At 44.1% G+C, this 27831-nt stretch overlaps 1 protein-coding gene across 1 annotated transcript in view; it reads left to right on the top strand.

Annotated features, from left to right (window-relative positions):
- LOC139413799 (plexin-A1-like) overlaps positions 1 to 27831 on the top strand; it is a 311289-nt gene that overhangs the window by 139174 nt on the left and 144284 nt on the right. The window contains exons 4-8 of the mRNA XM_071161567.1: positions 4447 to 4547; positions 11801 to 11924; positions 12602 to 12755; positions 13452 to 13551; positions 26293 to 26407. Coding sequence (XP_071017668.1) covers positions 4447 to 4547; positions 11801 to 11924; positions 12602 to 12755; positions 13452 to 13551; positions 26293 to 26407 — 594 coding nt within the window. The remainder of the gene's footprint in view (positions 1 to 4446; positions 4548 to 11800; positions 11925 to 12601; positions 12756 to 13451; positions 13552 to 26292; positions 26408 to 27831) is intronic.

Below are 27831 nucleotides of genomic sequence, written 5' to 3'. Positions count from 1 at the left end.
ACCCTAGCCCTAACCCTTCAGGCTAGAATCTAACCCTAGCCCTAACCCTTCAGGCTAGAATCTAACCCTAGCCCTAACCCTTCAGTCTAGAATATAACCCTAGCCCTTCAGGCTAGAATATAACCCTAGCCCTAACCCTTCAGGCTAGCATATAACCCTAGCCCTAACCAGGCTAGAATCTAACCCTCGCCCTAACCCTTCAGGCTGGAATCTAACCCTAACCCTTCAGGCTAGAATATAACCCAGCCCTAACCCTTCATGCTAGAATTTAACCCAAGCTCTAACCCTTCAGGCTACATTATAACCCTAACCCTTCAGGTGATGGTGGGTGGGAGGAGAGAGAGCGAGAGAGTTTGTTTTTATACAGTGCCTTGCGAAAGTATTCGGCCCCCTTGAACTTTGCGACCTTTTGCCACATTTCAGGCTTCAAACATAAAGATATAAAACTGTATTTTTTTGTGAAGAATCAACAACAAGTGGGACACAATCATGAAGTGGAACGACATTTATTGGATATTTCACACTTTTTTAACAAATCAAAAACTGAAAAATTTGGCGTGCAAAATTATTCAGCCCCCTTAAGTTAATACTTTGTAGCGCCACCTTTTGCTGCGATTACAGCTGTAAGTCGCTTGGGGTATGTCTCTATCAGTTTTGCACATCGAGAGACTGAATTTTTTCCCCATTCCTCCTTGCAAAACAGCTCGAGCTCAGTGAGGTTGGATGGAGAGCATTTGTGAACAGCAGTTTTCAGTTCTTTCCACAGATTCTCGATTGGATTCAGGTCTGGACTTTGACTTAGCCATTCTAACACCTGGATATGTTTATTTTTGAACCATTCCATTGTAGATTTTGCTTTATGTTTTGGATCATTGTCTTGTTGGAAGACAAATCTCCATCCCAGTCTCAAGTCTTTTGCTGACTCCATCAGGTTTTCTTCCAGAATGGTCCTGTATTTGGCTCCATCCATCTTCCCATCAATTTTAACCATCTTCCCTGTCCCTGCTGAAGAAAAGCAGGCCCAAACCATGATGCTGCCACCACCATGTTTGACAGTGGGGATGGTGTGTTCAGTGTGATGAGCTGTGTTGCTTTTGCGCCAAACATAACGTTTTGCATTGTTGCCAAAAAGTTCAATTTTGGTTTCATCTGACCAGAGCACCTTCTTCCACATGTTTGGTGTGTCTCCCAGGTGGCTTGTGGCAAACTTTAAACTACACTTTTTATGGATGTCTTTAAGAAATGGCTTTCTTCTTGCCACTCTTCCATAAAGGCCAGATTTGTGCAATATACAACTGATTGTTGTCCTATGGACAGAGTCTCCCACCTCAGCTGTAGATCTCTGCAGTTCATCCAGAGTGATCATGAGCCTCTTGGCTGCATCTCTGATCAGTCTTCTCCTTGTATGAGCTGAAAGTTTAGAGGGACGGCCAGGTCTTGGTAGATTTGCAGTGGTCTGAAACTCCTTCCATTTCAATATTATCGCTTGCACAGTGCTCCTTGGGATGTTTAAAGCTTGGGAAATCTTTTTGTATCCAAATCCGGCTTTAAACTTCTTCACAACAGTATCTCGGACCTGCCTGGTGTGTTCCTTGTTCTTCATGATGCTCTCTGCGCTTTTAACGGACCTCTGAGACTATCACAGTGCAGGTGCATTTATACGGATACTTGATTACACACAGGTGGATTGTATTTATCATCATTAGTCATTTAGGTCAACATTGGATCATTCAGAGATCCTCACTGAACTTCTGGAGAGAGTTTGCTGCACTGAAAGTAAAGGGGCTGAATAATTTTGCACGTCCAATTTTTCAGTTTTTGATTTGTTAAAAAAGTTTGAAATATCCAATAAATGTCGTTCCACTTCATGATTGTGTCCCACTTGTTGTTGATTCTTCAAAAAAAATACAGTTTTATATCTTTATGTTTGAAGCCTGAAATGTGGCAAAAGGTCGCAAAGTTCAAGGGGGCCGAATACTTTCGCAAGGCACTGTACCCTTGTTGGCAATGACTGAGGTCAAACGTTTTCTGTAAGTCTTCACAAGGTTTTCACACACTGTTGCTGGTATTTTGGCCCATTCCTCCATGCAGATCTCCTCTAGAGCAGTGATGTTTTGGGGCTGTTGCTGGGCAACACAGACTTTCAACTCCCTCCAAAGATTTTCTATGGGGTTGAGATCTGGAGACTGGCTAGGCCACTCCAGGACCTTGAAATGCTTCTTACGAAGCCACTCCTTCGTTGCCCGGGCGGTGTGTTTGGGATCATTGTCATGCTGAAAGACCCAGCCACGTTTCATCTTCAAAGACCTTGCTGATGGAAGGAGGTTTTCACTCAAAATCTCATGATACATGGCCCCATTCATTCTTTCCTTTACACGGATTTGTCGTCCTGGTCCCTTTGCAGAAAAACAGCCCCAAAGCATGATGTTTCCACCAGCATGCTTCACAGTAGGTATGGTGTTCTTTGGATGCAACTCAGCATTCTTTGTCCTCCAAACACAACGAGTTGAGTTTTTACCAAAAAGTTATATTTTGGTTTCATCTGACCATATGACATTCTCCCAATCTTCTTCTGGATAATCCAAATGCTCTCTAGCAAACTTCAGACGGGCCTGGACATGTACTGGCTTAAGCAGGGGGACACGATGGTAGGTTTTGTTACTTTGGTCCCAGCTCTCTGCAGGTCATTCACTAGGTCCCCCTGGTTCTGGGATTTAAAAAAAAAATGTTGTGATCATTTTGACCTCATGGGGTGAGATCTTGCGTGGAGCCCCAGATCGAGGGAGATTATCAGTGGTCTTGTATGTCTTCCATTTCCTAATGATTGCTCCCACAGTTGTTTTCTTCAAACCAAGCTGCTTACCTATTGTAGATTCAGTCTTCCCAGCCTGGTGCAGGTCTACAATTTTGTTTCTGGTGTCCTTTGACAGCTCTTTGGTCTTGGTCATAGTGGAGTTTGGAGTGTGACTGTTTAAAGTTGTGGACAGGTGTCTTTTATACTGATTACACGTTCAAACAGGTGCCATTAATACAGGTAGCGAGTGGAGGACAGAGGAGCCTCTTAAAGAAGAAGTTACAGGTCTGTGAGAGCCAGAATTCTTGCTTGTTTGTAGGTGACCAAATACTTATTTTCTACCATAATTTGAAATAAATTCATAAAAAATCCTACAATGTGATTTTCTGGATTTTTTTTCTCATTTTGTCTGTCGTAGTTGAAGTGTACATATGATGAATATTACAGGCCTCTCTCATCTTTTTAAGTGGGAGAACTTGCACAATTGGTGGCTGACTAAATACTTTTTTGCCCCACTGTATATATATATATATATAGATACAGTTGAAGTCGGAAGTTTACATACACCTTTGCCAAATACATTTAAATCCATTTTACACACACCCCAGGATAGTCTGCTAACACACAAACTTGACCCGGCTCTCTTTACCCATCAGCCTTATGAAGTCCCACTACCATTTTTTTCCCTCTCCTCGTTCCTAGGTTCCTCCCTTTCCTCCACCCCTCCTCCTCTCTTCTTGTAAAATAAGCCTCCACATGGCTCGCCTCCAGCTTGTCTCCCTTGTCGTGTGTGGATTAGCCATGGTGAGAGATGGAGGGGGAGAGAGAGAGCCTAGGTGGGTCTCCATGCCTGTGTGTGTTTCTCTCACTCTGCTAGCTATAATGATGGCCCCCAGGGGAAGTAGTTTAGTGGTCTTACTTACCGTTTTCGAGGGATCTCTTTCCCAACACGTAATTCAAAGGTAGCCTGCAGTAGAAATATAATACTTACCCACCTTATCATACACACACACACACACACACACTGATATATACACACATGGGAAGAACGGTGGAGAGAAGGCCTCACTGGCCAATAAGAGTGCTATGTTATCACCAACACAAACACTTACAAGCAAAAGCACCCTACTTTGTCAGCACCCTATTATGGTGTAGAGGTTTAACTTACAAACATCCTGTGGATCATGGAAACATCTGTAGGTCATCACTACGATTTTACCTCTCTAATCGCGTTGAATAAGTTACACACACTGTCACACTGTGAGTCCGTCCGTCTTCTCCAACACCGGTTGGGCTTTGGAGGTCACCTGTCAATCCAAAGCAGTTGCCACCTGTCAGCCGGCCCAGCGTGCATTGCGTGCCTGCTCCCTAAACTGGTGTACGCACCGTTGGTGGCTGTCACACACACCGCTAGACATGAATGACACTCAAAGACACACGCTGCTTCATCAACACACTAAAGTAGAAAGAAAGTACACAGACACAAGCACACACTTCCAGCCTCTGACACTTTGAAATTTTGTTTTCAGTCCATATTTGTGCATACATTTCTGTGCCGTGTGCACTGCATTGATTTAATATGATTTGAAAGGCTAACATCGTTCTCTCTCTCCTTTCCATCTATCTCCCCCTCCCCCCACTTCTCTCTGTAGGTGAGCAGGGTACCAGTAGAGAGCTGTGAGCAGTACACCACCTGTGGCCAGTGCCTGGGCTCCAAAGACCCCCACTGTGGCTGGTGTGTCCTCCACAACATGTAAGTACACATATTGTACACTCGGTCTACACACTCACTCATATATAGCTACTCTTTGTTCATGCTATACTGTCATTCATAATCAAAACAAACTTTGTCACTTGCGCCGCATACAAGTGTAGACCTTATATGCTGAAATGCTTACTTACAAGCCCTTAACCAACAGTGCAGTTCAAGAAGAGTTAAGAAAATATTTGCCAAATAATCTAAAGTAAAAAGTAACACAATAAAATAACGAGGCTATATACAGGGGGTACTGAGTCAACGTGCAGGGGGTACAGGTTAGTCGAGATCATTTGTACATCAAGGTAGGGGTGAAGTGACTATGCGTAGATAATAATCAGCGTGTAGCAGCATTGTGCAAAACAAATGGGGGGTATCAATGTAAATAGTCCAGGTTGCCATTTGATTAATTGTGCAGCAGTCTTATGAGGGTAGAAGCTATTAAGATGCCTTTTGGTCCAAGTCTTTGCGCTCCAGGACCGCTTGCCGTGCGGTAGCAGAGAAAACAGTCTCTGACTTGGGTGACTGGAGTCTGACAATTTTTTGGGGCTTTCCTCTGACACCGCCTATTATATTGGTTCTGGATGGCAGGAAGCTTGTACTGGGCCTTATGTACTACCCTCTGTAGCTCCTTGCGGTCAGATGCCTAGAAGTTACCGTACCAGGCGGTGATGAAACCTGTCAGGATGCTCTCGAAGGTGCAGCTGTAGAACCTTTTGAGGATCTGGGGACCCATGCCAAATCTTTTCAGTCTCCTGAGTGGGAAAAGGTGTTGTTGTGCTCTCTACACGACTGTCTTGGTATGTTTGGACCATGATAGTTTGTTGGTATTATGGACACCAAGAAACCTGAATCTCTCGACACACTCCACTACTGCCACGTCAATGTTAATGGGGGCCTGTTTAGCCCGCCTTTTCCTGTAGTCCACGATCAGCTCCTTTGTCTTGCTCACATTGAGGGAGTGGTTGTTGTCCTGGCAGTTCTCTGACCACCTCCCTATAGGCTGTCTCATCGTTGTTGGTGATCAGGCCTACCACTGTTGTCATCAGCAAACTTAATGATGGTGTTGGAGTCTTGTTTGGCCACACAGTCGTGGGTGAACAGGGAGTACAGGGAGAGACTAAGTACACACCCCTGAGGTGCCCCAGTGTTGAGGATCAGAGTGGCGGACATGTAGTTGCCTACCCTTACCACCTGGGTGCGGCCCGTCAGGAAGTCCAGGATCTAGTTGCAGAGGGAGGTGTTTAGTGTACAGTGTTGAACGCTGAGCTGTAGTCAATGAACAGCATTCTCACATAGGGGTTCCTTTTGTCCAGGTGGGAAAGGGCCGTGTGGAGTGCGATTGAGATTGTGTCATCTGTGGATCTGTTGGCGAGGTATGTGAATTGGATTGGGTCTAGAGTATCCGGGAGAATGCTGTTGATGTGAGCCATGACCAGCCTTTCAAAACACCTCATGGCTACCGACGGTATTCATTTAGTCAGGTTACCTCCGCTTCCTTTGGCACAGGGAATCAGTCAGGGAGAGGTTGAATATGTCAGTGAAGACACTTGCCAGTTGGTCCGCGTATGCTTTGAGTACACATCCTGGTAATCCATCTGGCCCCGCGGCTTTGTGAATGTTGACCTGTTTAAAGGTCTTGCTCACATCGGCTACAGAGAGCATTATCACACAGTCATCCAGAACAGCTGGTGCTGTCGTGCATGCTTCAGTGTTTCTTGCCGCGAAGCAAGGATAAAAGTCATTCAGCTCGTTTGGTATGCTAGCGTCACTGGCAGCTCGCGTCTGGGTTTCCCTTTTTAGTCTGTAATAGTTTTCAAGCCCTGCCACATCCGAAGAGCGTCAAAGCTGGTGTAATAGGATTCAATCTTAATCCTGTATTGACGCTTTGCTTGTTTTGATAGTTCGTCTGAGGGCATAGCGGGATTTCTTATCAGCATCCGGATTAGTGTCCCACTCCTTGAAAGCGAAAGCTCTAGCCTTTAGCTCGATGCGTATGTTGCCTGTTATCCATGGCTTCTGGTTGGGATATCTATGTACGGTCACCGTGGGGATGACGTCCTCAATGCATTTATTGATGAAGCCGAGGATTGAGATGGTATACTCCTCAATGCCATTGGATGAATCCCGGAACATATTCCAGTCTGTAGCGTAGCTTCTGCGTCATCTGACCACTTCCTGCTTTAGTTTTTGCTTGTTAACAAGAATCAGGAGGATAGAATTATGGTCATTTTTGCCAAATGAACGGCGTTGGTAGAGCATTCTATGTATCTCTGTGTGTGGATTAAAGGTGGTTTAAAGTTGTTTTTTTCTCTGGATGCACGTGACATGCTGGTAGTAATGAGGTAAAATGGATTTATGTTTGCCTGTATTAAAATCCCATGCTACTAGTAGCGCCGCTTCTGGATGAGCATTTTCTTGTTTGCTTCTGGCCTTATATAGTTGGTTGATTGCGGTCTTAGTGCCAGTATCGGTTTGTGGTGGTAAATAGACTGCTACGAATAATATAGATGAGAACTCTCTTGGTAGATAGTGTGGTCTACAGCTTATCATAAGGTACTCTACCTCAGGCGAGCAATACCTTGAGGCTTCTTTAATATTAGACACGTCAGCTATTATTGACAAACAGACACATTCCTATGTCTTACCAGACGTAGCTTCTCTGTTCTGATAGTCTAACAGAGCCCCTGTCTCCTTTCTTTTATCTGCTCTGATGTGAATTGGATAAAGTGCAAAACACATCTTTAGGTAGGTCTCCATTTACTTTAACCTGTCACAACCGCCATCGATAAAAGACAGTACTGTGCAGCCGTCTTCATAGACCTTGCCAAGGCTTTCGACTCTGTCAATCACCGTATTCTTATCGGCAGACTCAGTAGCCTTGGTTTTTCGGATGACTGCCTTGCCTGGTTCACCAATTACTTTGCAGACAGAGTTCAGTGTGTCAAATCGGAGGGCATGCTGTCCGGTCCTCTGGCAGTCTCTATGGGGGTGCCACAGGGTTCAATTCTCGGGCCGACTCTTTTCTCTGTATATATCAATGATGTTTCTCATGCTGCGGGCGATTCCCTGATCCACCTCTACGCAGACGACACCATTCTATATACTTCCGGCCCGTCCTTGGACACTGTGCTATCAAACCTCCAAACGAGCTTCAATGCCATACAGCACTCCTTCCGTGGCCTCCAACTGCTCTTAAACGCTAGTAAAACCAAATGCATGCTTTTCAACCGTTCGTTGCCTGCACCCGCACGCCTGACCAGCATCACCACCCTGGATGGTTCCGACCTTGAATATGTGGACATCTATAAGTACCTAGGTGTCTGGCTAGACTCTAAACTCTCCTTCCAGACCCATATCAAACATCTCCAATCGAAAATCAAATCTAGAGTCGGCTTTCTATTCCGCAACAAAGCCTCCTTCACTCACGCCGCCAAACTTACCCTAGTAAAACTGACTATCCTACCGATCCTCGACTTCGGCGATGTCATCTACAAAATTGCTTCCAACACTCTACTCAGCAAACTGGATGCAGTTTATCACAGTGCCATCCGTTTTGTCACTAAAGCACCGTATACCACCCACCACTGCGACTTGTATGCTCTAGTCGGCTGGCCCTCGCTACATATTCGTCGCCAGACCCACTGGCTCCAGGTCATCTACAAGTCCATGCTAGGTAAAGCTCCGCCTTATCTCAGTTCACTGGTTACGATGGCAACACCCATCCGTAGCACGCGCTCCAGCAGGTGTATCTCACTGATCATCCCTAAAGCCAACACCTCGTTTGGCCGCCTTTCGTTCCAGTTCTCTGCTGCCTGTGACTGGAACGAATTGCAAAAATCGCTGAAGTTGGAGACTTTTATCTCCCTCACCAACTTCAAACATCTGCTATCTGAGCAGCTAACCGATCGCTGCAGCTGTAAATAGTCTATTGGTAAATAGCCCACCCATTTTCACCTACCTCATCCCCATACTGTTTTTATTTATTTATTTTTCTTCTCTTTTGCACACCAATATCTCTACCTGTACATAACCATCTGATCATTTATCACTCCAGTGTTAATCTGCATAATTGTAATTATTTGCCTACCTTCTCATGCCTTTTGCACACAATGTATATATAGACTCCCCTTTTTTCTACTGTGTTATTGACTTGTTAATTGTTTACTCCATGTGTAACTCTGTGTTGTCTGTTCACACTGCTATGCCTTATCTTGGCCAGGTCGCAGTTGCAAATGAGAACTTGTTCTCAACTAGCCTACCTGGTTAAATAAAGGTGAAATAAAAACAAACAAAAAAAAACCTGTCACGCTCTCACAGATGAGAGGTTTTGTGGGCAACACTGATGAGGAAAGGAGGCTACTACAGCATTTGGACTCTGAAGCTATCCTCTGAATTGGAAGCCTTAGCTATTTGCCATCACATGAAAATCAATGTTGATACTGCCTTGTATCTTTTAGAAGATCTTAAGATTAAGATTCATGAATAAAGTTACTAGTAGCAGATGGCAGTGCAGAGCATGCCAGGTGTCCTTGTTGACACCCCGCATATGTAGGAGTGTTATTTTTCCTCTGTGTGTTGTGCTACAGCAGAGAGTGTGTTAGCTTGCTAGTCAGTGTGTTATGCGCTGTACAGTAGGCATAGTCAATGTGTGACTTCTCACCAGACGTGTGTCTGGCGCAGTGTGACATATCACCAGACACGATGCTTTATAGGATACACTTGGTGACACAGTGTGTTTCTCTCTCCTGCTGGCTAACATGACTCGAGGGTGTGTGTGTATGGGGCAGTGAGACGGGGTGTGTATTGGGCAGTGATCAGGGTGTGTATGGGGATGTGAGAGGGGGTGTGTGTGGGTGTGTGTGCATGGGGAGGTGAGCGGGGGGGTGCGTGGGGAGGTGAGAGGGGGAGTGTCAGGAGGGGGTGTGTGTGGGGAGGTGAGAGGGGGAGTGTGAGGAGGGGGTGTGTATATGGGGAGGTGAGAGGGGGTGTGTGTATGGGGAGAGAGAGGGGGTGTGTCTGGGGAGAGAGAGGGGGTGTGTCTGGGGAGGTGAGAGGGGGTGTGTGTATGGGGAGTGTGAGGAGGGGGTGTGTATATGGGGAGGTGAGAGGGGGTGTGTGTATGTGGAGAGAGAGGGGGTGTGTATGGGGAGGTGAGAGGTGGTGTGTGTGGGGAGGTGAGAGGGTCTGTGTATCTCCAGCATTGGCAAAAAGCCAGTTCTCGCTGTTCGCTCTGTTAATTAAAACTTCCACCTGTGCAACATGCCACTTTATCTGATCGGCAGGCGTGTGTGTGTTTTCACGTGCACGCGTATGTGTGTTTGCATGAGGGGGGATTCTAATTTTTATTGAGGACGCGGACGAGGCAGGCAAGGCGACGGAAACGCAATCAAGATAGACTCGAGATGTTACCGACCTCCAGTCACAGAGCTTTTGACCTTCCTCCTCACCAAAATGGAGCGCTAAGTTTATTCTGCTCATTTCCCGTTGGATAGCGTCCCTCAATCTATTTTTACCCCCCCCCACCACTCAGAATGACAGGTATTTAAGACGTTTTCGCCCTGTGGCATTTTGTTCTGCAGCAGCTTATTAGAGTCATATTTGTCTCGTTCGTCAGCCGAGCAGTAGAAGAGCAATCCAAGAAAAAAAAGAAAAGAAAAAAAGCTAGAGTGATATTAACTGAGGCACACACACACACACACACACACACACACACACACACACACACACACACACACACATAATATACACAATGCTGCATGCAATCTGTTCAACTCTCCAGTGGTCAAGACGGGGTCAGGGAGAAGGCCTGTTCGACTCTCCAGGTTTCTCTCTTTAGGGAGTAATGCAGTCCACAAGCAATATCACCATGACTTCTCTCTTTGTGTGTGTGTGTGTGCGTACATGTGTGTGCGTACACGTTTGTGTGTGTGAGAGTTTGAGAGACAGTATTCTGCTGAGTAGGAAGGTTGGTATACCAAGGCTAAGATAAGGCACTTTGCATTTTCCTCTCCTTTTATTGTATATATGCCAGCAGCATACCACCCTACGTACCACTGTTGGCTTGCTTCTGAAGCTAAGCAGGGTTGGTCCTGGTCAGTTCCTGGATGGGAGACCAGATGCTGCTGGAAGTGGTGTTGGAGGGCCAGTAGGAGGCACTCTTTCCTCTGGTCTAAAAAAAATATATATATCCCAATGCCCCAGGGCAGTGATTGGGGACACTGCCCTGTGTAGGGTGCTGTCTTTCGGATGGGATGTTAAACGGGTTTCCTGACTCTCTGAGGTCATTAAAGATCCCATGGCACTTATCGTAAGAGTAGGGGTGTTAACCCCGGTGTCCTGGCTAATTTCCCAATCTGGCCCTCAAACCATCACGGTCACCTAATAATCCCCAGTTGACAATTGGCTCATTCATCCCCCTCCTCTCCCCTGTAAGCATTCCCCAGGTCGTTGCTGCAAATGAGAACGTGTTCTCAGTCAACTTACCTGGTAAAATAACGGGTAAATAAAAATAAAAAAATAAAAAATTGTGCAACACTGAGGCACACAGTGTCTGTTCAGAGACTTTGTTTTGTTATGAAGAGGTGGTATGATAGCTGGTAGTTTAAATTGGAAAATTGGTGTGCTTTTTTTCTGGAGATGGCTCTAGAAGATGGCTGATCATATGGAGGATGTTTCTGACCTTATTGACCTTTCGGTTACTGGCCCAACACTCTTAACCACTAGGCTACCTTAACCGCTAGGCTACCTTAACCGCTAGGCTACCTTAACCGCTAGGCTACCTTAACCGCTAGGATACCTTAACCGCCAGGCTACCTTAACTGCTAGGCTACCTTAACCGCTAGGCTACCTTAACCGCTAGGCTACCTTAACCGCTAGGCTACCTTAACCGCTAGGCTACCTTAACCGCTAGGCTACCTTAACCGCCAGGCTACCTTAACTGCTAGGCTACCTGCTGATCATTGTTATCACTATGTTCATGCACCAAATATATTTGGGGTGTGTGTTTGTGTGTGTATATATATATAATAATAACACACACACGCATATATATACACACACACACACACACACACACACACACACGTATGTATGTATGTATGTATGTATGTATGTATGTATGTATGTATGTATGTATGTATGTATGTGTGTGTGTGTGTGTGTGTGTGTGTGTGTGTGTGTGTGTGTGTGTGTGTGTGTGTGTGTGTGTATATGCGTGTGTGTGTTATTTCTGACCTTCTCTTCTCTAGGTGTTCCCGTAAGGACAGATGTGAGAAAGCAGATGAACCCCAGCGGTTTGCCTCAGACCAGCGTCAGTGTGTGGAGCTCAGTGTTCACCCCAAGAACATCTCTGTCACCATGTCCCAAGTCCAGGTGTGTGTGAAAGAGAGGCTGACTCTGTATGTGTGTACTGATACAGTACCTGTATATAAATGTGTGTTTATGTAAATACACACCAGTAACTGTGTGACATGCCAATAAGTAGCTAACTACGTGCTTGTGTCATTAAAGACATTAACATGTTCTTCACACTAACCTTGCCACAAAGTCCCCAGTCCTCACATTAGCGGTAAATGTATTCCAGGACTACGTTCCAAATATCCACACTAGCCTGTCACTTGTATTTTCAACTATTCTGACGGCAGCATACTGTTATAGATATACTTGTCACCGGCAGAGACTGTGGAGTTTGTCAGGATCACGTCACAGTAACACCACGTAGTTGACCGGGACAGCTCTAGCAAGGCAAACATTTGACAGACTGACTTATTGGAAAGGTGGCATTCTATTATGGTGCCACGTTGAAAGTCACGGAGTTCTTCAGTAAGGCCATTCTACTGCCAATGTTTGTTTATGGAGATTGCATGGATGTGTGCTGGATTTTATACACCTGTCAGTAACGGGTGTGGCCGAAATAGCAGAATCCACTAGGGTTGTCCACATACTTTTGTATATCTAGTGTTTATTACATGTCCTTCCATTAGTCTTTCATGTCTCCACATTATCTGTCTTAATAATATATTCCCTATATTCCATTGATTTGTCCCCAGCTCGTGCTGGAGGCGCGTAACGTCCCTGACCTCTCTGCGGGAGTCAACTGCTCCTTCGAGGGTTACGTGGAGACGGATGGGCACATCCAGGGGAGCCTCATCTACTGCCTGTCCCCCTCAGCCCACAACGTCATCCCCATTACCCGAAACAAAGGTGAGAATGCCGCCCGCCCGGACCCTTTATTCAACAAGGTAGGCCAGTTGAGAACAAGTTCTAATTTACAACTGCGACCTGGCCGCTTGTCTCTGCTGGTTAATGGAGTAGTGGCTGGAATGAAATAAACGGAACAGCCTTCATGTGTTTGATACCATTCCAATCATTCCGTTCCAGCCTGCCATTATAGTCATACGGTCTCCCTCCTCATCTTCCCAATAGCCTTGACCAGAATTGCACATTTCATGGCTTTTTTTTTTTACATAACTCAATATACTTTGAGTTTCTCTGTCATTACCAATGTTATTCCCCCTAATTGCTCCCCAAGCATCAAGATTCTATATGTATCGTCTCCAATGTGATATGTTTAAGAGAGTTCAGAAGCAGGTCCATTACCATGTGTTATACATCTTTATCAGTTCTAATGCAATCACGCCACAATGACACCACTGATGCCTGTGATGTATCTTCAAAGCTTGGAGATGAAGGAGCCGTATATATTTAGATTCCCAGAAGTGACATGTTTAAACTTGAGAATTCCTAAAGCAGATTTTCTATCCACCATTATGTATTGATATCAGCTCTAATGTGATTTAATGTTCCCTGTGACTCTAGGAGATATTTCTACCTGACTTATTCTCTCAATAGTCTCCAATGCATGACATAAGTTGCTAAGCGATGCATGTGTCTCTGTAGGAGACAAGCGCATGGTGAAGCTTTACCTCAAGTCCAAGGAGACGGGCAAGACGTTCGCCGGCGTGGACTTTGTATTCTACAACTGCAGCGTGCACTCGTCGTAAGTTTTCTATAACGTTTATTTTTTAAATATTTTTCCTTCTCTTCCTTCAGTTCTGTTTTCCCCTTGGTCCTCTTGTCACACTGCCCTTGAGAGGGTGCAGTATGCCTGTGAGCCTGTACACACATCCCCACCCCCCTGTAACCTCTGTGCACGTAGGTGGCTCATGTTACCACCACTGAGTAAAAATCGAACCCTCCATATATGATGAGACATCCAAGATGGTAATTTTAGCCAAGATGAGATCCAAGATGGTAATTTTAGCCTTATGATCATAACCCAGCCTACTGTAGCTGATAATAATATCATTATAATGAATTAATCGCAATTGACGGTCTCTGGTATTGGTGCCCAAACGTACTCCTAAAAAGTTTATTAACTGGGTTATACTGTACATATCAAAATCTGCCGAGCATAAGCTTTGTGCCGTTGTTAGTGTTTGTAACCTCTTTCCCAGGCTCCATTGCTACTGCATATGGGGGCTCGTCCAGGATTTGTTTCCTATGAATATGGTAGTTGATAAAGTCTTAGCTCTGCTGTGCACAGATATTTGAGTGTTCAAAATACACTTTTGTGGTAGAGTTTCTGTCACTGACATCCACCTGAGGGGTTATAAGATTGGTTGTCAATTTGAAAGTTGCATAAACACATAGGCTAATAAAAAAAAAGCCATGGACTTTAAGTTTGTGCATTTGTGGAAAACCCTACATGGGAGATGCTAGATAAATGTATGAAGGCAAATCTGCTCATCGTTGCAAAGCATTATGATATCACAGTTGCACATGCTGATTCGAAGGCCTTGGTGGATGATGAAAAGGGTCCTACTGGTGGTAGAGTACACTCCGTAGACGTGCGACAGAGAGGTAGAACTAAAGGGAAAATGGGAACAACAGAAAGCAAAGGGAAAGGTAAAGCCATTCCATTGAAAGAGATGGCGCTGGAAGCGTGACAAAGTGAGATATATCTGGACTCCGAATCAAATCAGACCATCCTGCACCCTCAACGGCATTTGATCTTGGTCGGAACAGCCGGCTTGTACCACATCCCTAAAATGGCCACGAGACATTTCGTCACTGCTTCTCCAAAGTGTTTATGAGTGACTGGTCTGTCCGAACAACGCATGAACAAGGGAATCAATATTCGGAGAGCCTGTTTCTGTCCTGCCCTTGACTTTGGTGCAGGGCATGTGATGTCCATATCCTCTTCGTCACAAAACTCCCTGATCTTCTCAAAAGCATAGCTGTGTCCAGTCCAGGTGGTGCTTGTACAGGCAGACCATCTATGGGAGGAAGGGTGTCAGCGTCCCACAGCAGCTGAAACCTGGTCCCGACTGAGTCCAAACGCTCCTTGGCGACAACAACACCAGGCTCCAGAGCATCGACGCTGTAAAACAGGAAATAACCAAAACAATTGAAGAGGTTACAATCCTGCACAACATCAATTCACCTCCCAAGTTTATATAAGAAGAATAACCTCATATAAAGCAATGAAAATGATACTGCTTGAACTGTGGCAGCCGCCTGAAGTATGGTATTGTTGCCAGCCATAGCTTTTTCCACCAGCACCGTACCATCCTCCAGTCCAACCAGCTGTGGGATGTTGACCCCTGTCACAGTGCTGTCCTTCACATCACCAGCAATCTCAGACAAAGTGTTCACTCTGGTCTTTCTATAGCGCTGCTTGATGAGGCCGGAGCACCAGTCAGGGGAAAACTTGATGTGGCCTATGATCAGGAAGTGAAGGTGCAGACTGTGGTGGAGCTTGTGCATGGTCTTGCCAGGCACAATACCAAAGCACAAAGGTGTTCTTGTTTTGGCCACTGCAGTTGCGAGGAGTTAAAAAGTAGATGGGACCTGGCTGCATAGGGTCAGAAGGATAGTGCACCTGCAAACAACAAAATAACATTAAGATAGGTTAATGAAAATAAAATGTAATGTAAAATGTAATATTGTTTTTTAATGCATCATTATCAGGTACGTTTCACTTACCTACAAATGTGCAGAGCAGCAGCACTACATACAGAAACATCATCTTGGAAACTAGAAGTTAAAATGACAACACACACGTGTTACGACTACACCTCTGGAAAATACCTCTGGAAAATACAGAAATAATGTGAAATCATTAAAAGTTGTGCCAATTATGTTGGAGGTCAATTAAATAATCAAAATGTGTGTTTCATGCTTTACATACCAAGGTCAATTAAATAATCAACATGTGTGTTTTATGGTGCTTCTTTTGTCATATGGGATGGCAGCAGCTTTCCACCAGTGTTTGTGTCCTGGGTGGCGTCCTGGTAATAAACAAATCAAATGTATTTATATAGCCCTTCGTACATCAGCTGATATCTCAAAGTGCTGTATAGAAACCCAGCCTAAAACCCCAAACAGCAAGCAATGCAGGTGTAGAAGCACGGTGGCTAGGAAAAACTCCTTAGAAAGGCCATAACCTAGGAAGAAACCTAGAGAGGAACCAGGCTATGTGGGGTGGCCAGTCCTCTTCTGGCTGTGCCGGGTGGAGATTAGAACAGAACATGGCCAAGATGTTCAAATGTTCATAAATGACCAGCATGGTCAAATAATAATAATCACAGGCAGAACAGTTGAAACTGGAGCAGCAGCACGGCCAGGTGGACTGGGGACAGCACGGAGTCCTCATGCCAGGTCGTCCTGAGGCATGGTCCTAGGGCTCAGGTCCTCCGAGAGAGAGAAAGAAAGAGAGAAAGAGAGAATTAGAGAGAGCATACTTAAATTCACACAGGACACCGGATTAGACAGGAGTAGTACTCCAGATATAACTGACCCTAGCCCCCGACACATAAACTACTGCAGCATAAATACTGGAGGCTGAGATACTATTGCTAATACTATTGCATTATCCTCTGCTGCAAGTCCTCATGCTTCAGGTGTAACCTGTGGTTGCTTGGGCCAGCTCTCTTTTTGATGGGAGGCATTAGACCATTTTCCTTGTATGACTGACTGGTGGAGGAGAGTCAGGCGTGTTCTACTGATGCTAAAAGACAAATTCCAGATACAAATATTTTGGCATTATTATACAATAGATAGCCAGTTGTGTCTGATGGTGATTATGGCTAACTAGATGGGTCATGTAATCATCTGGCGAAGTGGAGTCATTTGTTTAAACATGCTAGCTAAACAATGAACCATAATCCTAATCAAGAAAGTACCAGCAATACAAACCAATTGTCATAGCTAGCTAAAGTTAACCAAGTAGGTTCAATGTTAGCTAGCTAACATTAGGTTATAACTAGCAATGCGAAATGGCATTCTGAGAACATTACTAAACACAGATAATAACCGTAATGTTAGGTAGCGAGCCTGCCGTCTAGCATCAGTTAGCTTTAACTTGCAATGAAAACAACTTAATGACAAAATTATTATAACCTGTGGTTGCTTGGGCCAGCTCTCTTTTTGATGGGAGGCATTAGACCATTTTCCTTGTATGACTGACTGGTGGAGGAGAGTCAGGCGTGTTCTACTGATGCTAAAAGACAAATTCCAGATACAAATATTTTGGCATTATTATACAATAGATAGCCAGTTGTGTCTGATGGTGATTATGGCTAACTAGAGTATAATATCTGAAGCAAGACTCTTACCCGTATACATGGATAAATGCTTCATGGCAGACTGCAACCATTTTCATTAAATAAGACATCCTGTGTCATTTCTGTTTATATGTACAGCTTGCTTGGCCTGTTGTTGTCAAGTCACTCTGGTTCACACTGACTGTGTGCAATGCCATAAGAATCATCTTAAGCTTTAGCCCCCATCCAAACTCTGACCATTTTACTCTGCCTAGTCTGTTTTCATGTTATCCAAATCAAACATTATTTGTCATGCTTACCGTGAAATGCTTACTTACAAGCCCTTAACCAACAGTGCAGTTAAGAAAGTATTTACCAAATAGACGAAAGTTTTTCTTAAAAATGTAATAAAAAGTAACAAGAATAAAGAGGCTATATATATTTACCTTTATTTAACTAGGCAAGTCTGTTAAGAACAAATTCTTATTTTCAATGACAGCCTAGGAACAGTGGGTTAACTGCATGTTCAGGGGCAGAACGACCTTGTCAGCTCGGGGATTTGAACTTGCAACCTTCCGGTTACTAGTCCAACGCTCTAACCACTAGGCTACCCTGCCGCCCCATATACAGGGGGTACCGGTACCAAGGCAGTGTGCGGTGGTACAGGTTAGTTGAGGTAATTTGTACATATAGGTAAGGATGAAGTGTAACGGTTTTCATATAGTGAAGGAGAGTCGGACCAAACTGCAGCGTGTCGATTGCGATCCATGTTTATTTAAACACACGTAAACACGACTAAACACGAACACTACAAAACAATAAACGAAAACCGAAAACAGCCTATACTTGTGTCAACTAACATCAAACAAGGACATCAAGACAATCACCCACGACAAACTCAAAGAATATGGCTGCCTAAATATGGTTCCCAATCAGAGACAACGATAAACACCTGCCTCTGATTGAGAACCACTCCAGACTGCCATAGACCTTGCTAGATAACCCCACTAGCTACAATCCCAATACATACACACCAAAACCCCAAGACAAAACACACCACAATACAAAAACCCGATGCCACACCCTGGCATGACCCAATACATGAAGAAAAACACAAAATACTTAGACCAGGGCGTGACATGAAGTGACTATGCATGGATAATAAACAGCGAGTAGCAGCAGTGTACAAAAGGGAGGGGGGGTCAATGTAAATAGTCCGGTGGCAATATTATTAATTGTTCAGCAGTCTTATGGCTTGAGGGAAGAAGCTGTTGAGGAGTCTTTTGGTCCTAGACTTGGCGCTCCGGTACCGCTTGCCATGCAGTTGCAGGGAGAGCTTTGTGGGCTTTCATCTGGTACCGCCTATTATATAGGTCCTGGATGGCAGGAAGCTTGGCCCCAGTGATGTACTGAGCCATACACACTACCCTCTGTATTGCCTTACAGTCAGATGCCGAGCAGATGCCATACCAGGTGGTGATGCAACCGGTCAGGATGCTCTCAATGGTGCAGCTGTAGAACGTTTTGAGGATCTCGGGACCCATGCCAAATCTTTCAGTCCTGAGGGGGAAAAGGTGTTGTTGTGCCCTCTTTACGACTGTCTTGGTGTGTTTGGACCATGATACTTTGTTGGTGATGTGGACAGCAAGGAACTTGAAATGCTCGACCTGCTCACATTGAGGGATTGGTTGTTGTCCTGGCACCACACTGCCAGTTCTCTGACCTCCCCCCTTTAGGTTGTCTCATCGTTGTCGGTGATCAGGCCAACCACTGCGGTGTCGGAGTCGTGTTTGGCCAGGGAGTACAGGAGGAGACTAAGTACACATCCCTGAGGGGCCCCAGAGCATTAGTGACTAACACAGTAAGCCAAAGCTTACTGACACGGGCATATTCAACCAGTGTTGAGCGTTCGTAAATTCATCAGTTATTCTGCACTCTGAGTCTTCCTTTCTGTGGCGGTCCTCATGAGAGCCAGTTTCATCATAGCACTTGAAGAAACTTTCAAAGTTCTTCAAATTTTCCATATTGACTGACCATGTCTTTAAGAAATGATTGACTGTCGTTTGGTGGTGGGAAAAGTACCCAATTTTCAAGTAAAGATACCTTTTAAAAGAAAATGACTCAAGTCAAAGTTAATCACCCGGTAAAATGCTACTTGAGTAAAAGTCTTAAAGTATTTGGTTTGTACTTAAGTATCAACAGTAAAAGTATATATCATTTAACATTTATTTTATTAAGCAAACAAGATGACAAATTTTTTTTATTTTATTTTTTTTACATTTGCAGATAGCCTGGGGCACAGTTCAACACTCAGACATAATTTACAAATGAAGCATTGTGTTTAGTGAGTCTGCCAGAGCAGAGGCATTAGGGATGATCAGGGATGTTCTGTTGATAAGTGCGTGAATTAGGTAAGTTTCCTGTCCTGCTAAGCATTCAAAATGTAACGAGTACTTTTGGGTGTCAGGGAAAATGTAAGGAGTAAAAAGTACATTATTTTCTTTAGGAATGTAGTGGAAAAAGTAAAAGTAGTCAAATGTATCAATAGTAAACTACAGATACCCCAAACAACTACTTACGTAGTACTTTAAAGTATTTGAACTTAAGTACTTTACACCACTGCTTATTGGAGCTGTTCTTGCCATAGTATGGGCTTGGTCTTTTACCACACAGGGCTATCTTTGTCACACTGGTATAAAGGATTTGGAAACAGGCACAGGAATACATCTGGGTTTTTAATACACCCAAAACAAACGCGGATACAGAACACTGGGATGTACCCAAACAATAGAGTGAGGGTAAACCTCGTAGAACGACACAGGACGATACCCGGAATACACAATGCACAAAACATGCAGCACAGGCTGAGACGACGCATAGGTACTCACACGACCAACGGACATGGGAACAATAATCAACAGCCCAATGGGGAAACAAAGGTGATATTTATACAAACACAATCGGTGAGAAATTGGAACCAGGTGTGCGTAATGACACAGTTCAGTGCAGCCTACAAGGCCGGTGATGTCGACCTCTGGAACTGGTCAACATAATGAGCAGCAGTACCGGAGGGGATCCGTGACAATCTTCTGTACAGTATACCACCCCTACCTTGTCACAGCACAACTGATTGGCTCAAATGCTTTAAGAAGGAAAGAAATTCCACAAATTTACTTAAATCACTTGTGCTGCTTGCGCGCTGAAATCCACAATGTATGGGGGAGGGTGTAAGGGTTATGCTAGATGTTGATGGAGTGACAGATCAGCCAGTTAAAAACAAGCGGTTGTTTGGTCTGGTCCTGCCATAGCTTTCATCCATGTTCCATTCTGAGGCGCTGTGAAACCAGACGTTTCGACAGAGAGAGACCCTTTAGTTCAAACACAACCTTTGTTTCTACAACCCAGTCTTTAGCCATGACTCTGGAGGCACCAGCTTAGTAAAAATCTAAACCACAACCAGCCATTCAGGACCTCTGGGGTTGGCTCTCCCCAGGCTAGATGCACTTGTCCTGTGGTGTTAGGGCAGACTAGACCCCCTCCCCCATGGATGAACCAGAGTGGAGATAGGTTGTGCCTGCTGTGGTATTAGCCGCAGGGCAGCAGATGGCCAGTGGGCCTCATAGGTTCCTCAAAGCCCAAAGTCGAGTGTCCCCTGTGCCAGTCAGACGAGCCCCCTTGGAGAATGGGCCTCATCACAGTACCCCCCTAACACATACACACACAGCCCACTGATTTGGCCAGTTGGTTGAGGCCGGTGTGGTGGTAACAATTTTAAGGTTGTGGGTTGGACCCCTGCTAAGGCTTCTTAAGACACCTCTTCAATTGTTAATGCTACTGCAATACTGGGGTTCATAGTCGTAATATTACCCACAAATATGATAAAGAGCTTGTGTAACGGAGTGGACATCATAATGTCTACAATATAGAGGTGACACGCATCTATGGAGATGACGGTGATCGATGCAGATGGCAGAGTAAATCACATTGGTTGGTAAATCTAATTCAGGGATTTGGGTTATGGAGTGGACATTTTTTTGTAATAACAGGAGTCTACGGAGTTGACGAGGAAAGATGCTGAGTAGATGAGAGACACAAAGTGGTTTATATATTTATATGCAAGCATAAACATAATTCATGCCCGGAACACACACTCGTATATACACAAACTCTATCCAAAAAGAGCTTCAAAAGCAGTCATCATATTTCAACCCTTGTATCCTTTCTCTCTCTTCTTCTATAGATGTTGTGTATATGCATACTGGAATTACAATCACTCGGGATATGCTCGCCCGATTTTGAAAGACATGGATACATACTGATACATTATCCCATATGAATACAATATCTACCCCCACACCTACCCAGCATACACACACCACACCCCATCCTCCCACCCCCCATACACACACCATCCATACATCCCCCATACACATAATACCCCCCATACACACACCATCCACAATTCCCCATACACACACTACCTACCCTTTCCCCATACGCACCAAAAACACACACCCTCCCTCCTTATTTATTCTACTGATACGTCTTGGGCCTGCGATTTAAAAAGACTAAATAAAAAATCCATACATTTGCATATCAATATTATTCTAATTAGAAATCCCACTGTTTCAGTTAAGGTTGGAGAGATTGAAATAGAAAATCACCCGCGGCCATGATTACTTCTTAATTAAATGTTTCCATCAAAAAAAATCCCATTTACAATTTATTAAGACTAGGGTGGAAAGTCTGGAAATGAAGTAGGGTTGATGTCTCAACTAAGATCTCTAAGCACCCTTTTCCTGTAGTTAATTTTGTTCAGGTACTGACTGGGTCATCTATTGTGTGATTGAGGGTCCTTACAGTCTAATTCATTATAAAGACGCTGCAGGAAACTGTGTCATACTCTCTCCTCCAGATATGGAAAAGGTGTGGTTTGGAGATGGAGGTACACAGAGACAAAAAGAGGTAGAGACTTTGAGTGTGTGACATTATGAACGAGACTTTTCCATTTGTCTCTGTGACTATCCTCTCTCCTCACATTTCCTACAAGATCCTAAATGCTTCTCATCTGATCTTAACATTGGGGCATATGCATGCCTCCACAATAAGCACTTGCACTTACATCTCCGCACTTACATCTCCTGATAAACATTTTGGGCCAAAGCAGGCATTTAATCATTGAAGAAAGCATAGAAGAGCATCCACGTTGAAGGTATTTATCTTCCTGCTATTTACACCTTTAAAAAGCACTATTAATTTGAAATAAAATGCACCTTCAGAATAAGTCATTTTATCAAGTCTATAATGTTAAAGCGATCAAGGTTTGAAGTGTGGCTACATGGGAAGCATGGCTTCTCCATTGATGGTTGGATTGTCACAAGGGGGTCCATGGATCGTGGCCCACCTCCAGAAAGAAGTTTGGGGGTGGGAGGGTATCTTCAAATGGCCTTGGGTGGGTATCCCCGAAGTTCAAAGGTCTGGATGGACACTAGCAGGGGGAAGCAACTAGTGAGTTACTGGGGGGCTCTATGTATAGGCCTGCTTCCAGACCAAAGGAGTAGTGGTCGGGGATCCCCAAATGGGGCCTCTGAATGGAATTGAATGGACAAAAACATACCTGGTACCCTCCCTCCTTCCCCATTAAGCTATGGAACTGTTAATGAGCTATTGAACTCGTGCTTCCTGAGGGAGGTAAAGAATTGGTAGATGGTAGGTGGTCCTGGCATGCTGCTCTCCTGCTCGTTATACCAAAGACCTAAGACACAAACAGAACACACATATTCTTTAATGAATAAAAGAAAGGATGAAATAAAAGGATCTTTGTCTGGTAGATGTATAGCCTATATTTAAAGCTAGTTTGGGGATTTGACCTAGAGCCTGTACTTTGTGGGGACCTTGCATCGATCCCTGCGTAATGGCAAATCCTGCTGTGCTAAAATGGTGTCCTGCTTTTGTCATTATTAACATGCTCATGTAATGCAAAGAGTGGTCATTGTCTAAGCTACATAAACTAGCCCCTTTTTAGGGATAAGCCCCCTTTTTTTCAATTTTCGCCAAAATGACATACCCAAATCTAACTCCAAATCTAACTGCCTGTAGCTCAGGCCCTGAAGCAAGGATATGCATATTCTTAGTACCATTTGAAAGGAAACACTTTGAATGTAGGAGAATATAACAATATCTGGTAGAAGAAAATACAAAGAAAAAAAACAATTTTTTTTCTTTTTTCTACCACCATCTTTGAAATGCAACAGAAAGGTCCAAAATCTAGCCATCACTCTTGTTGTAATTCCGATGGTGTCCACAAGAGGGCATCAGTGTTTGCAAAGTTTCAGACTGATAACTTGAAGTATGAGCAAGCTACATTACATTTAATGTGAAGTCACCCAGGTACATTTGGGAAAATTGTGAAGGAGACATTTACATGACATTTTTTCTGCAAGAATATCATCAAAACTGTATACTTGGACTTTGATTTAGCTTTTACATATTGTAAGTTCAACATTTGCAAAACACCAATTTTTCATAACTTCATAACTCTCCATATTTTTGTAATTTTTGTCCAAAAGGAAAAGGCTTGCTGTCGCACAAGGTTAGCAGCTACATTTTTTGGTCCACGGTCAAACGACCACCCCTCATCACTGTGAAACGCTCCCTAAAACACTTCTGCGAGCAGGCCTTTCTAATCGACCTGGCCCGGGTATCCTGGAAGGATATTGAGTTCATCCCGACAGTCAAGGATGCCTGGTCGATCTTAAAAGTAATTTCCTCACCATCTTAAATAAGCATGCCCCTTTCAAAACATTTAGAGCTAACAGATATAGCCCTTGGTTCACTCCAGACCTGACTGCCCTTGACCAATACAAAAAATCCTGTGGCGGACTGCAATAGCATCGAATAAGCCCCTTGATATGCAACTGTTCAGGGAAGTCAGGAACCAATACACGCAGTCAATCTGGAAAGCAAAGGCTAGCTTTTTCAAACAGAAATGTGCATCCTGCAGCTCTAACTCCAAAAGGTTTTGGGACACTGTGAAGTCCATGGAGAATAAGAGCACCTCCTCCCTGCTGCCCACTGCTCTGAGGCTAGGTAACACGGTCATCACCGATAAATCCATGATAATCAACATTTTCAACAATAATTTCTCTACGGCTGGCCATGCTTTCCTCCTGGCTACCCCAGCCAAAGCCAACAGCTCCTCACCCCCCGAAGCTACTTGCCCAAGCCTCCCCAGCTTCTCCTTCACCCAAATCTAGTAGCAGATGTTCTGAAAGAGCTGCAAAACCTGGACCCGTACAAATCAGCTGGGCTAGACAATCTGGACCCTCTCTTTCTAAAATGATCCGTTGAAATTGTTGCAACCCCTATTACTAGCCTATTCAACCTCTCTTTCGTATCGTCCGAGATTCCTAAAGATTGGAAAGCTGCCGCGGTCATCCCCCTCTTCAAAGGGGGTGACACTCTAGAGAGTCAAACGTTTTACATTTTAAAAGCCCTCCTCTCATTTCTTTCTACATTGATGAATCACCCTCCTGTTTTGATGCTGGAATAAGAGGCCTGTTATTTCCTTACAGAAATGCTAACATAGAAGCAAGCAAACCATTTGGCGAGAGAGCCTAACCTGGCCTAATCAAGCCTCCTCCCATTTGTTTCTACATTGATGAATCGCCCTACTGCACTCATGTCAGATTAAGAGGCCTGTGATTTCCTTAGCCGCCCATTGCTCATTCTTAATGGACAGGCTCTCTCAGCACAATGCTAAATTTGTCAATTAAAGACGCGGTGGGATTGAATTAAAGCCTGGGCCTCTGATCCTTACAAAGAGGGGGGTTGCTGGAACAACCGCTTTGAGAACACACTTAACAAAGGAGCGTCCTAATTGATCCAAATGAATCTGCGTCTTGTTTGATGGATTCAGATTGCATCCGACTTTAAGAGCTCTGAGAGATAAAAACCCTGTTACTCATGCCGGCCGTAGAATCAGAAATGCTGTTTTAAATGAGGAAGCATACTTTGGTGCGTGTTGTGTTTGTACGGGTATTGATTGAACTAGATCTGTTAGGTCCATGCAGATAATATCGAAAAGGAGAATTTCAACCAGGAGAGAATTTCAGTCTGGTTTTAGATTGTCTGCTTTTGATACATTTCATGATTATTTTTGTTTTTGAAGTTGACACTTTGACTTAATGAAGTTTGTTGACTGACAACAATTGGCTGCCCTTTTCAATACAGTTGAAAAGATAGATAAGTAAGTAACATGTTTTCTCTTATTTTTTGTGATGAAATCATTGGCTTTGTAGAGCAGAGAGTTCAATTCCTATTTTTGGTGGCGATGAAGCACCAGTGTCTCACATCAATAAACCAGACACAAGGAGCTGTCAGATGTCTCCATTCCCACCTACACACACCACTGCATGAGCACATACACACACAAGCCCAGACTCCCCGTCGATACCTCTGTCCCACGAGGCATCTAGACAGGGCCCTTAGCTACACCCCACCCGTCTTTATCCTTCATATCTCTCCCTTTCTCTCCCCCTTTTCTCCATCTCCCCCACAATATCTGGCGTTTCCCACTCTCACTCAGAGAGACCCACCTGCTATTGATCTATATTCTCTCTTTTATTTCCCTCTGTTCATCCATCTCCTCCCCTGGGCACCAGGGCTAAAGCAGGTGCATTTAAATAGCGATGGCTCTTAGCTGGAGGATGAAAGGGGCTGTAGACAAAGGTGAGGGAAGGTTTAAAAGCCATGGGGAGAATTAAACAAATGGGGGATGGATAGAGAAAGGTGAAGGTGAAGACTGTCAACAGGGGAGAGAACTAGGGAGAAAACAGACAGAGGTAAAGATAAAACATTTAGGGAGAGAGTGTAACTTGATGCGGAGAGGCTATAGAACAGCATAGATATGGGGAGACGAGGAAGATATTGAGAAAGGGATACTAAATGTGTACAGAGAGGGGGAGAACAGTTAAGAGAAGTGAATATCGAGATAAGTGAGAGACTGAACAAGAGGACAGGTAGAGTATGGCTAGAGAGAGGTTAAGAGGGTCGTAGCAAGAGATGTATTTAATTTATTTCTTTGTTTGTTTGTTTCATTCTGACGCTGCATGTGCCCAGCCCATATGGCTTGATACTTCCCATCAAGTGTTTTCTGTGTCCCCTAACGCTCTCTGTCCACCGTCCTCCCCCAGGTGCCTGTCGTGTGTGAATGGTTCCTTCCCGTGCCACTGGTGTAAGTACCGTCACATCTGCACCCAGAACGCCAACGACTGCTCCTTCCAGGAGGGCCGCGTCAACGTGTCCGAGGTGAGTGTCACACTATTTCCTGTCCCTCCTTCACATACCCCGAGTCCAACATTGTTTTTTTCCTACATGACTTACGGAGTAGGGGATGTTAAACCCACATTTGTGACCCACTACCTGGATTCGGTCCTTTGTAGCAATATTTGAAATTGTGTTTTTTACATTGGATAGAAGTAGAGACTCCGAGCTAGAAAATAGTATATCATACACTGCAGATGGGAAAGTAATTCTGCTTTGAAAGTTGATAAACTTGTCACCCCACTTTTGAGAAAATGGCCCGTGAATGTTTTGGTGCACCGACTGGAGAGCTCTTCTTTGTCTACACCCATTCAGCATCGTTCACACCCTCTTCATCCTCACCCCTCTTTAAAGTTTTACATGTGAGGCCATGTGCTAAACAGAGTGAATAAGGTAGTGTAGTAAATAACCAAAGAGTTCAAGACTACAAGTGCTGAAAGTAGTAGCAAAAAGCTGCAGTAAAAATCCTTGGCCTACATCCTAATCTAACTTTGGTGTAGGTCATGTTGTTCTTCACATTACCGTCTCTGGTAAACACACACTGTATCAAATAAAATCTATGTTTTTTTATCACAAGCACAGGACACAGAAGGTGTAAACAGTACAGTGAAATGGTTACTTGCATAGTGGAGTCTTTTGTTTAGACATGTAGATTGCTAGCTAAACAATGAACCATAATCCCAACTCGTACTACCATGCACCGTGCATGAATCTGCACGTAGCTAAAGCTAACCAACTAGGTTTGATGTTAGCTAGCTAGCAATGCAAATGGCTTTCTGAGATATAAATAATATTACTACACAGATCATACTTGTAACATTAGCTACCGAGCCAACCAGCCAAAGTTAGCTAGATAGCTAACAGTACGCTTTATCTTGCAATGGAAACAACTTTCTGAAAAAATTTGAAATGTATAATATCTGAAAATGTAGCCAGACTCTTACCTGTATACATGGATGAACGTTTCTCCTTCTGTCATGGATGCCATGGTTGCCCAATAACACTGTTTATCTGTGTTTCTTCCCCATCACTGTCATCAGAAGACTACAATGTCTGGTTCATTGAAAATGTTTTTACCTATTTCAAGGTTTTCATGATCATCTGATTCATTTTCAGAGTCCAGAGGGTCGGCATGGCACGATCGTCCTCCAGAAAGTAGTCCATCACACGATAACGTCTGATAACTTCAGGGCCACAATGTTGAGAGCAGTAGCAGAACTTTTTCAGTTGTTCATATCGTTCAAAAAAGCCGCTATAGAAAGGATTTTCTACACATACTGAGAGCTCATGTTCTAGACAGAAGCATGCTACATGGCAGACCAATTCAAACTCATCTCACTGCTTGTCTAGCCCATCCATTATCTCAGCCAATCATGGCTAGCAGGAAGGTTCCTGACTTTTTCCGTGAC

This window comes from Oncorhynchus clarkii, chromosome 7 (genome assembly GCF_045791955.1).
Source record: "Oncorhynchus clarkii lewisi isolate Uvic-CL-2024 chromosome 7, UVic_Ocla_1.0, whole genome shotgun sequence".
NCBI classification, from domain to species: Eukaryota; Metazoa; Chordata; class Actinopteri; order Salmoniformes; family Salmonidae; genus Oncorhynchus; species Oncorhynchus clarkii.
The sequence above is the reverse complement of the archived record's forward strand: the minus strand, read 5'-3'. Positions and strand labels throughout refer to the sequence as shown.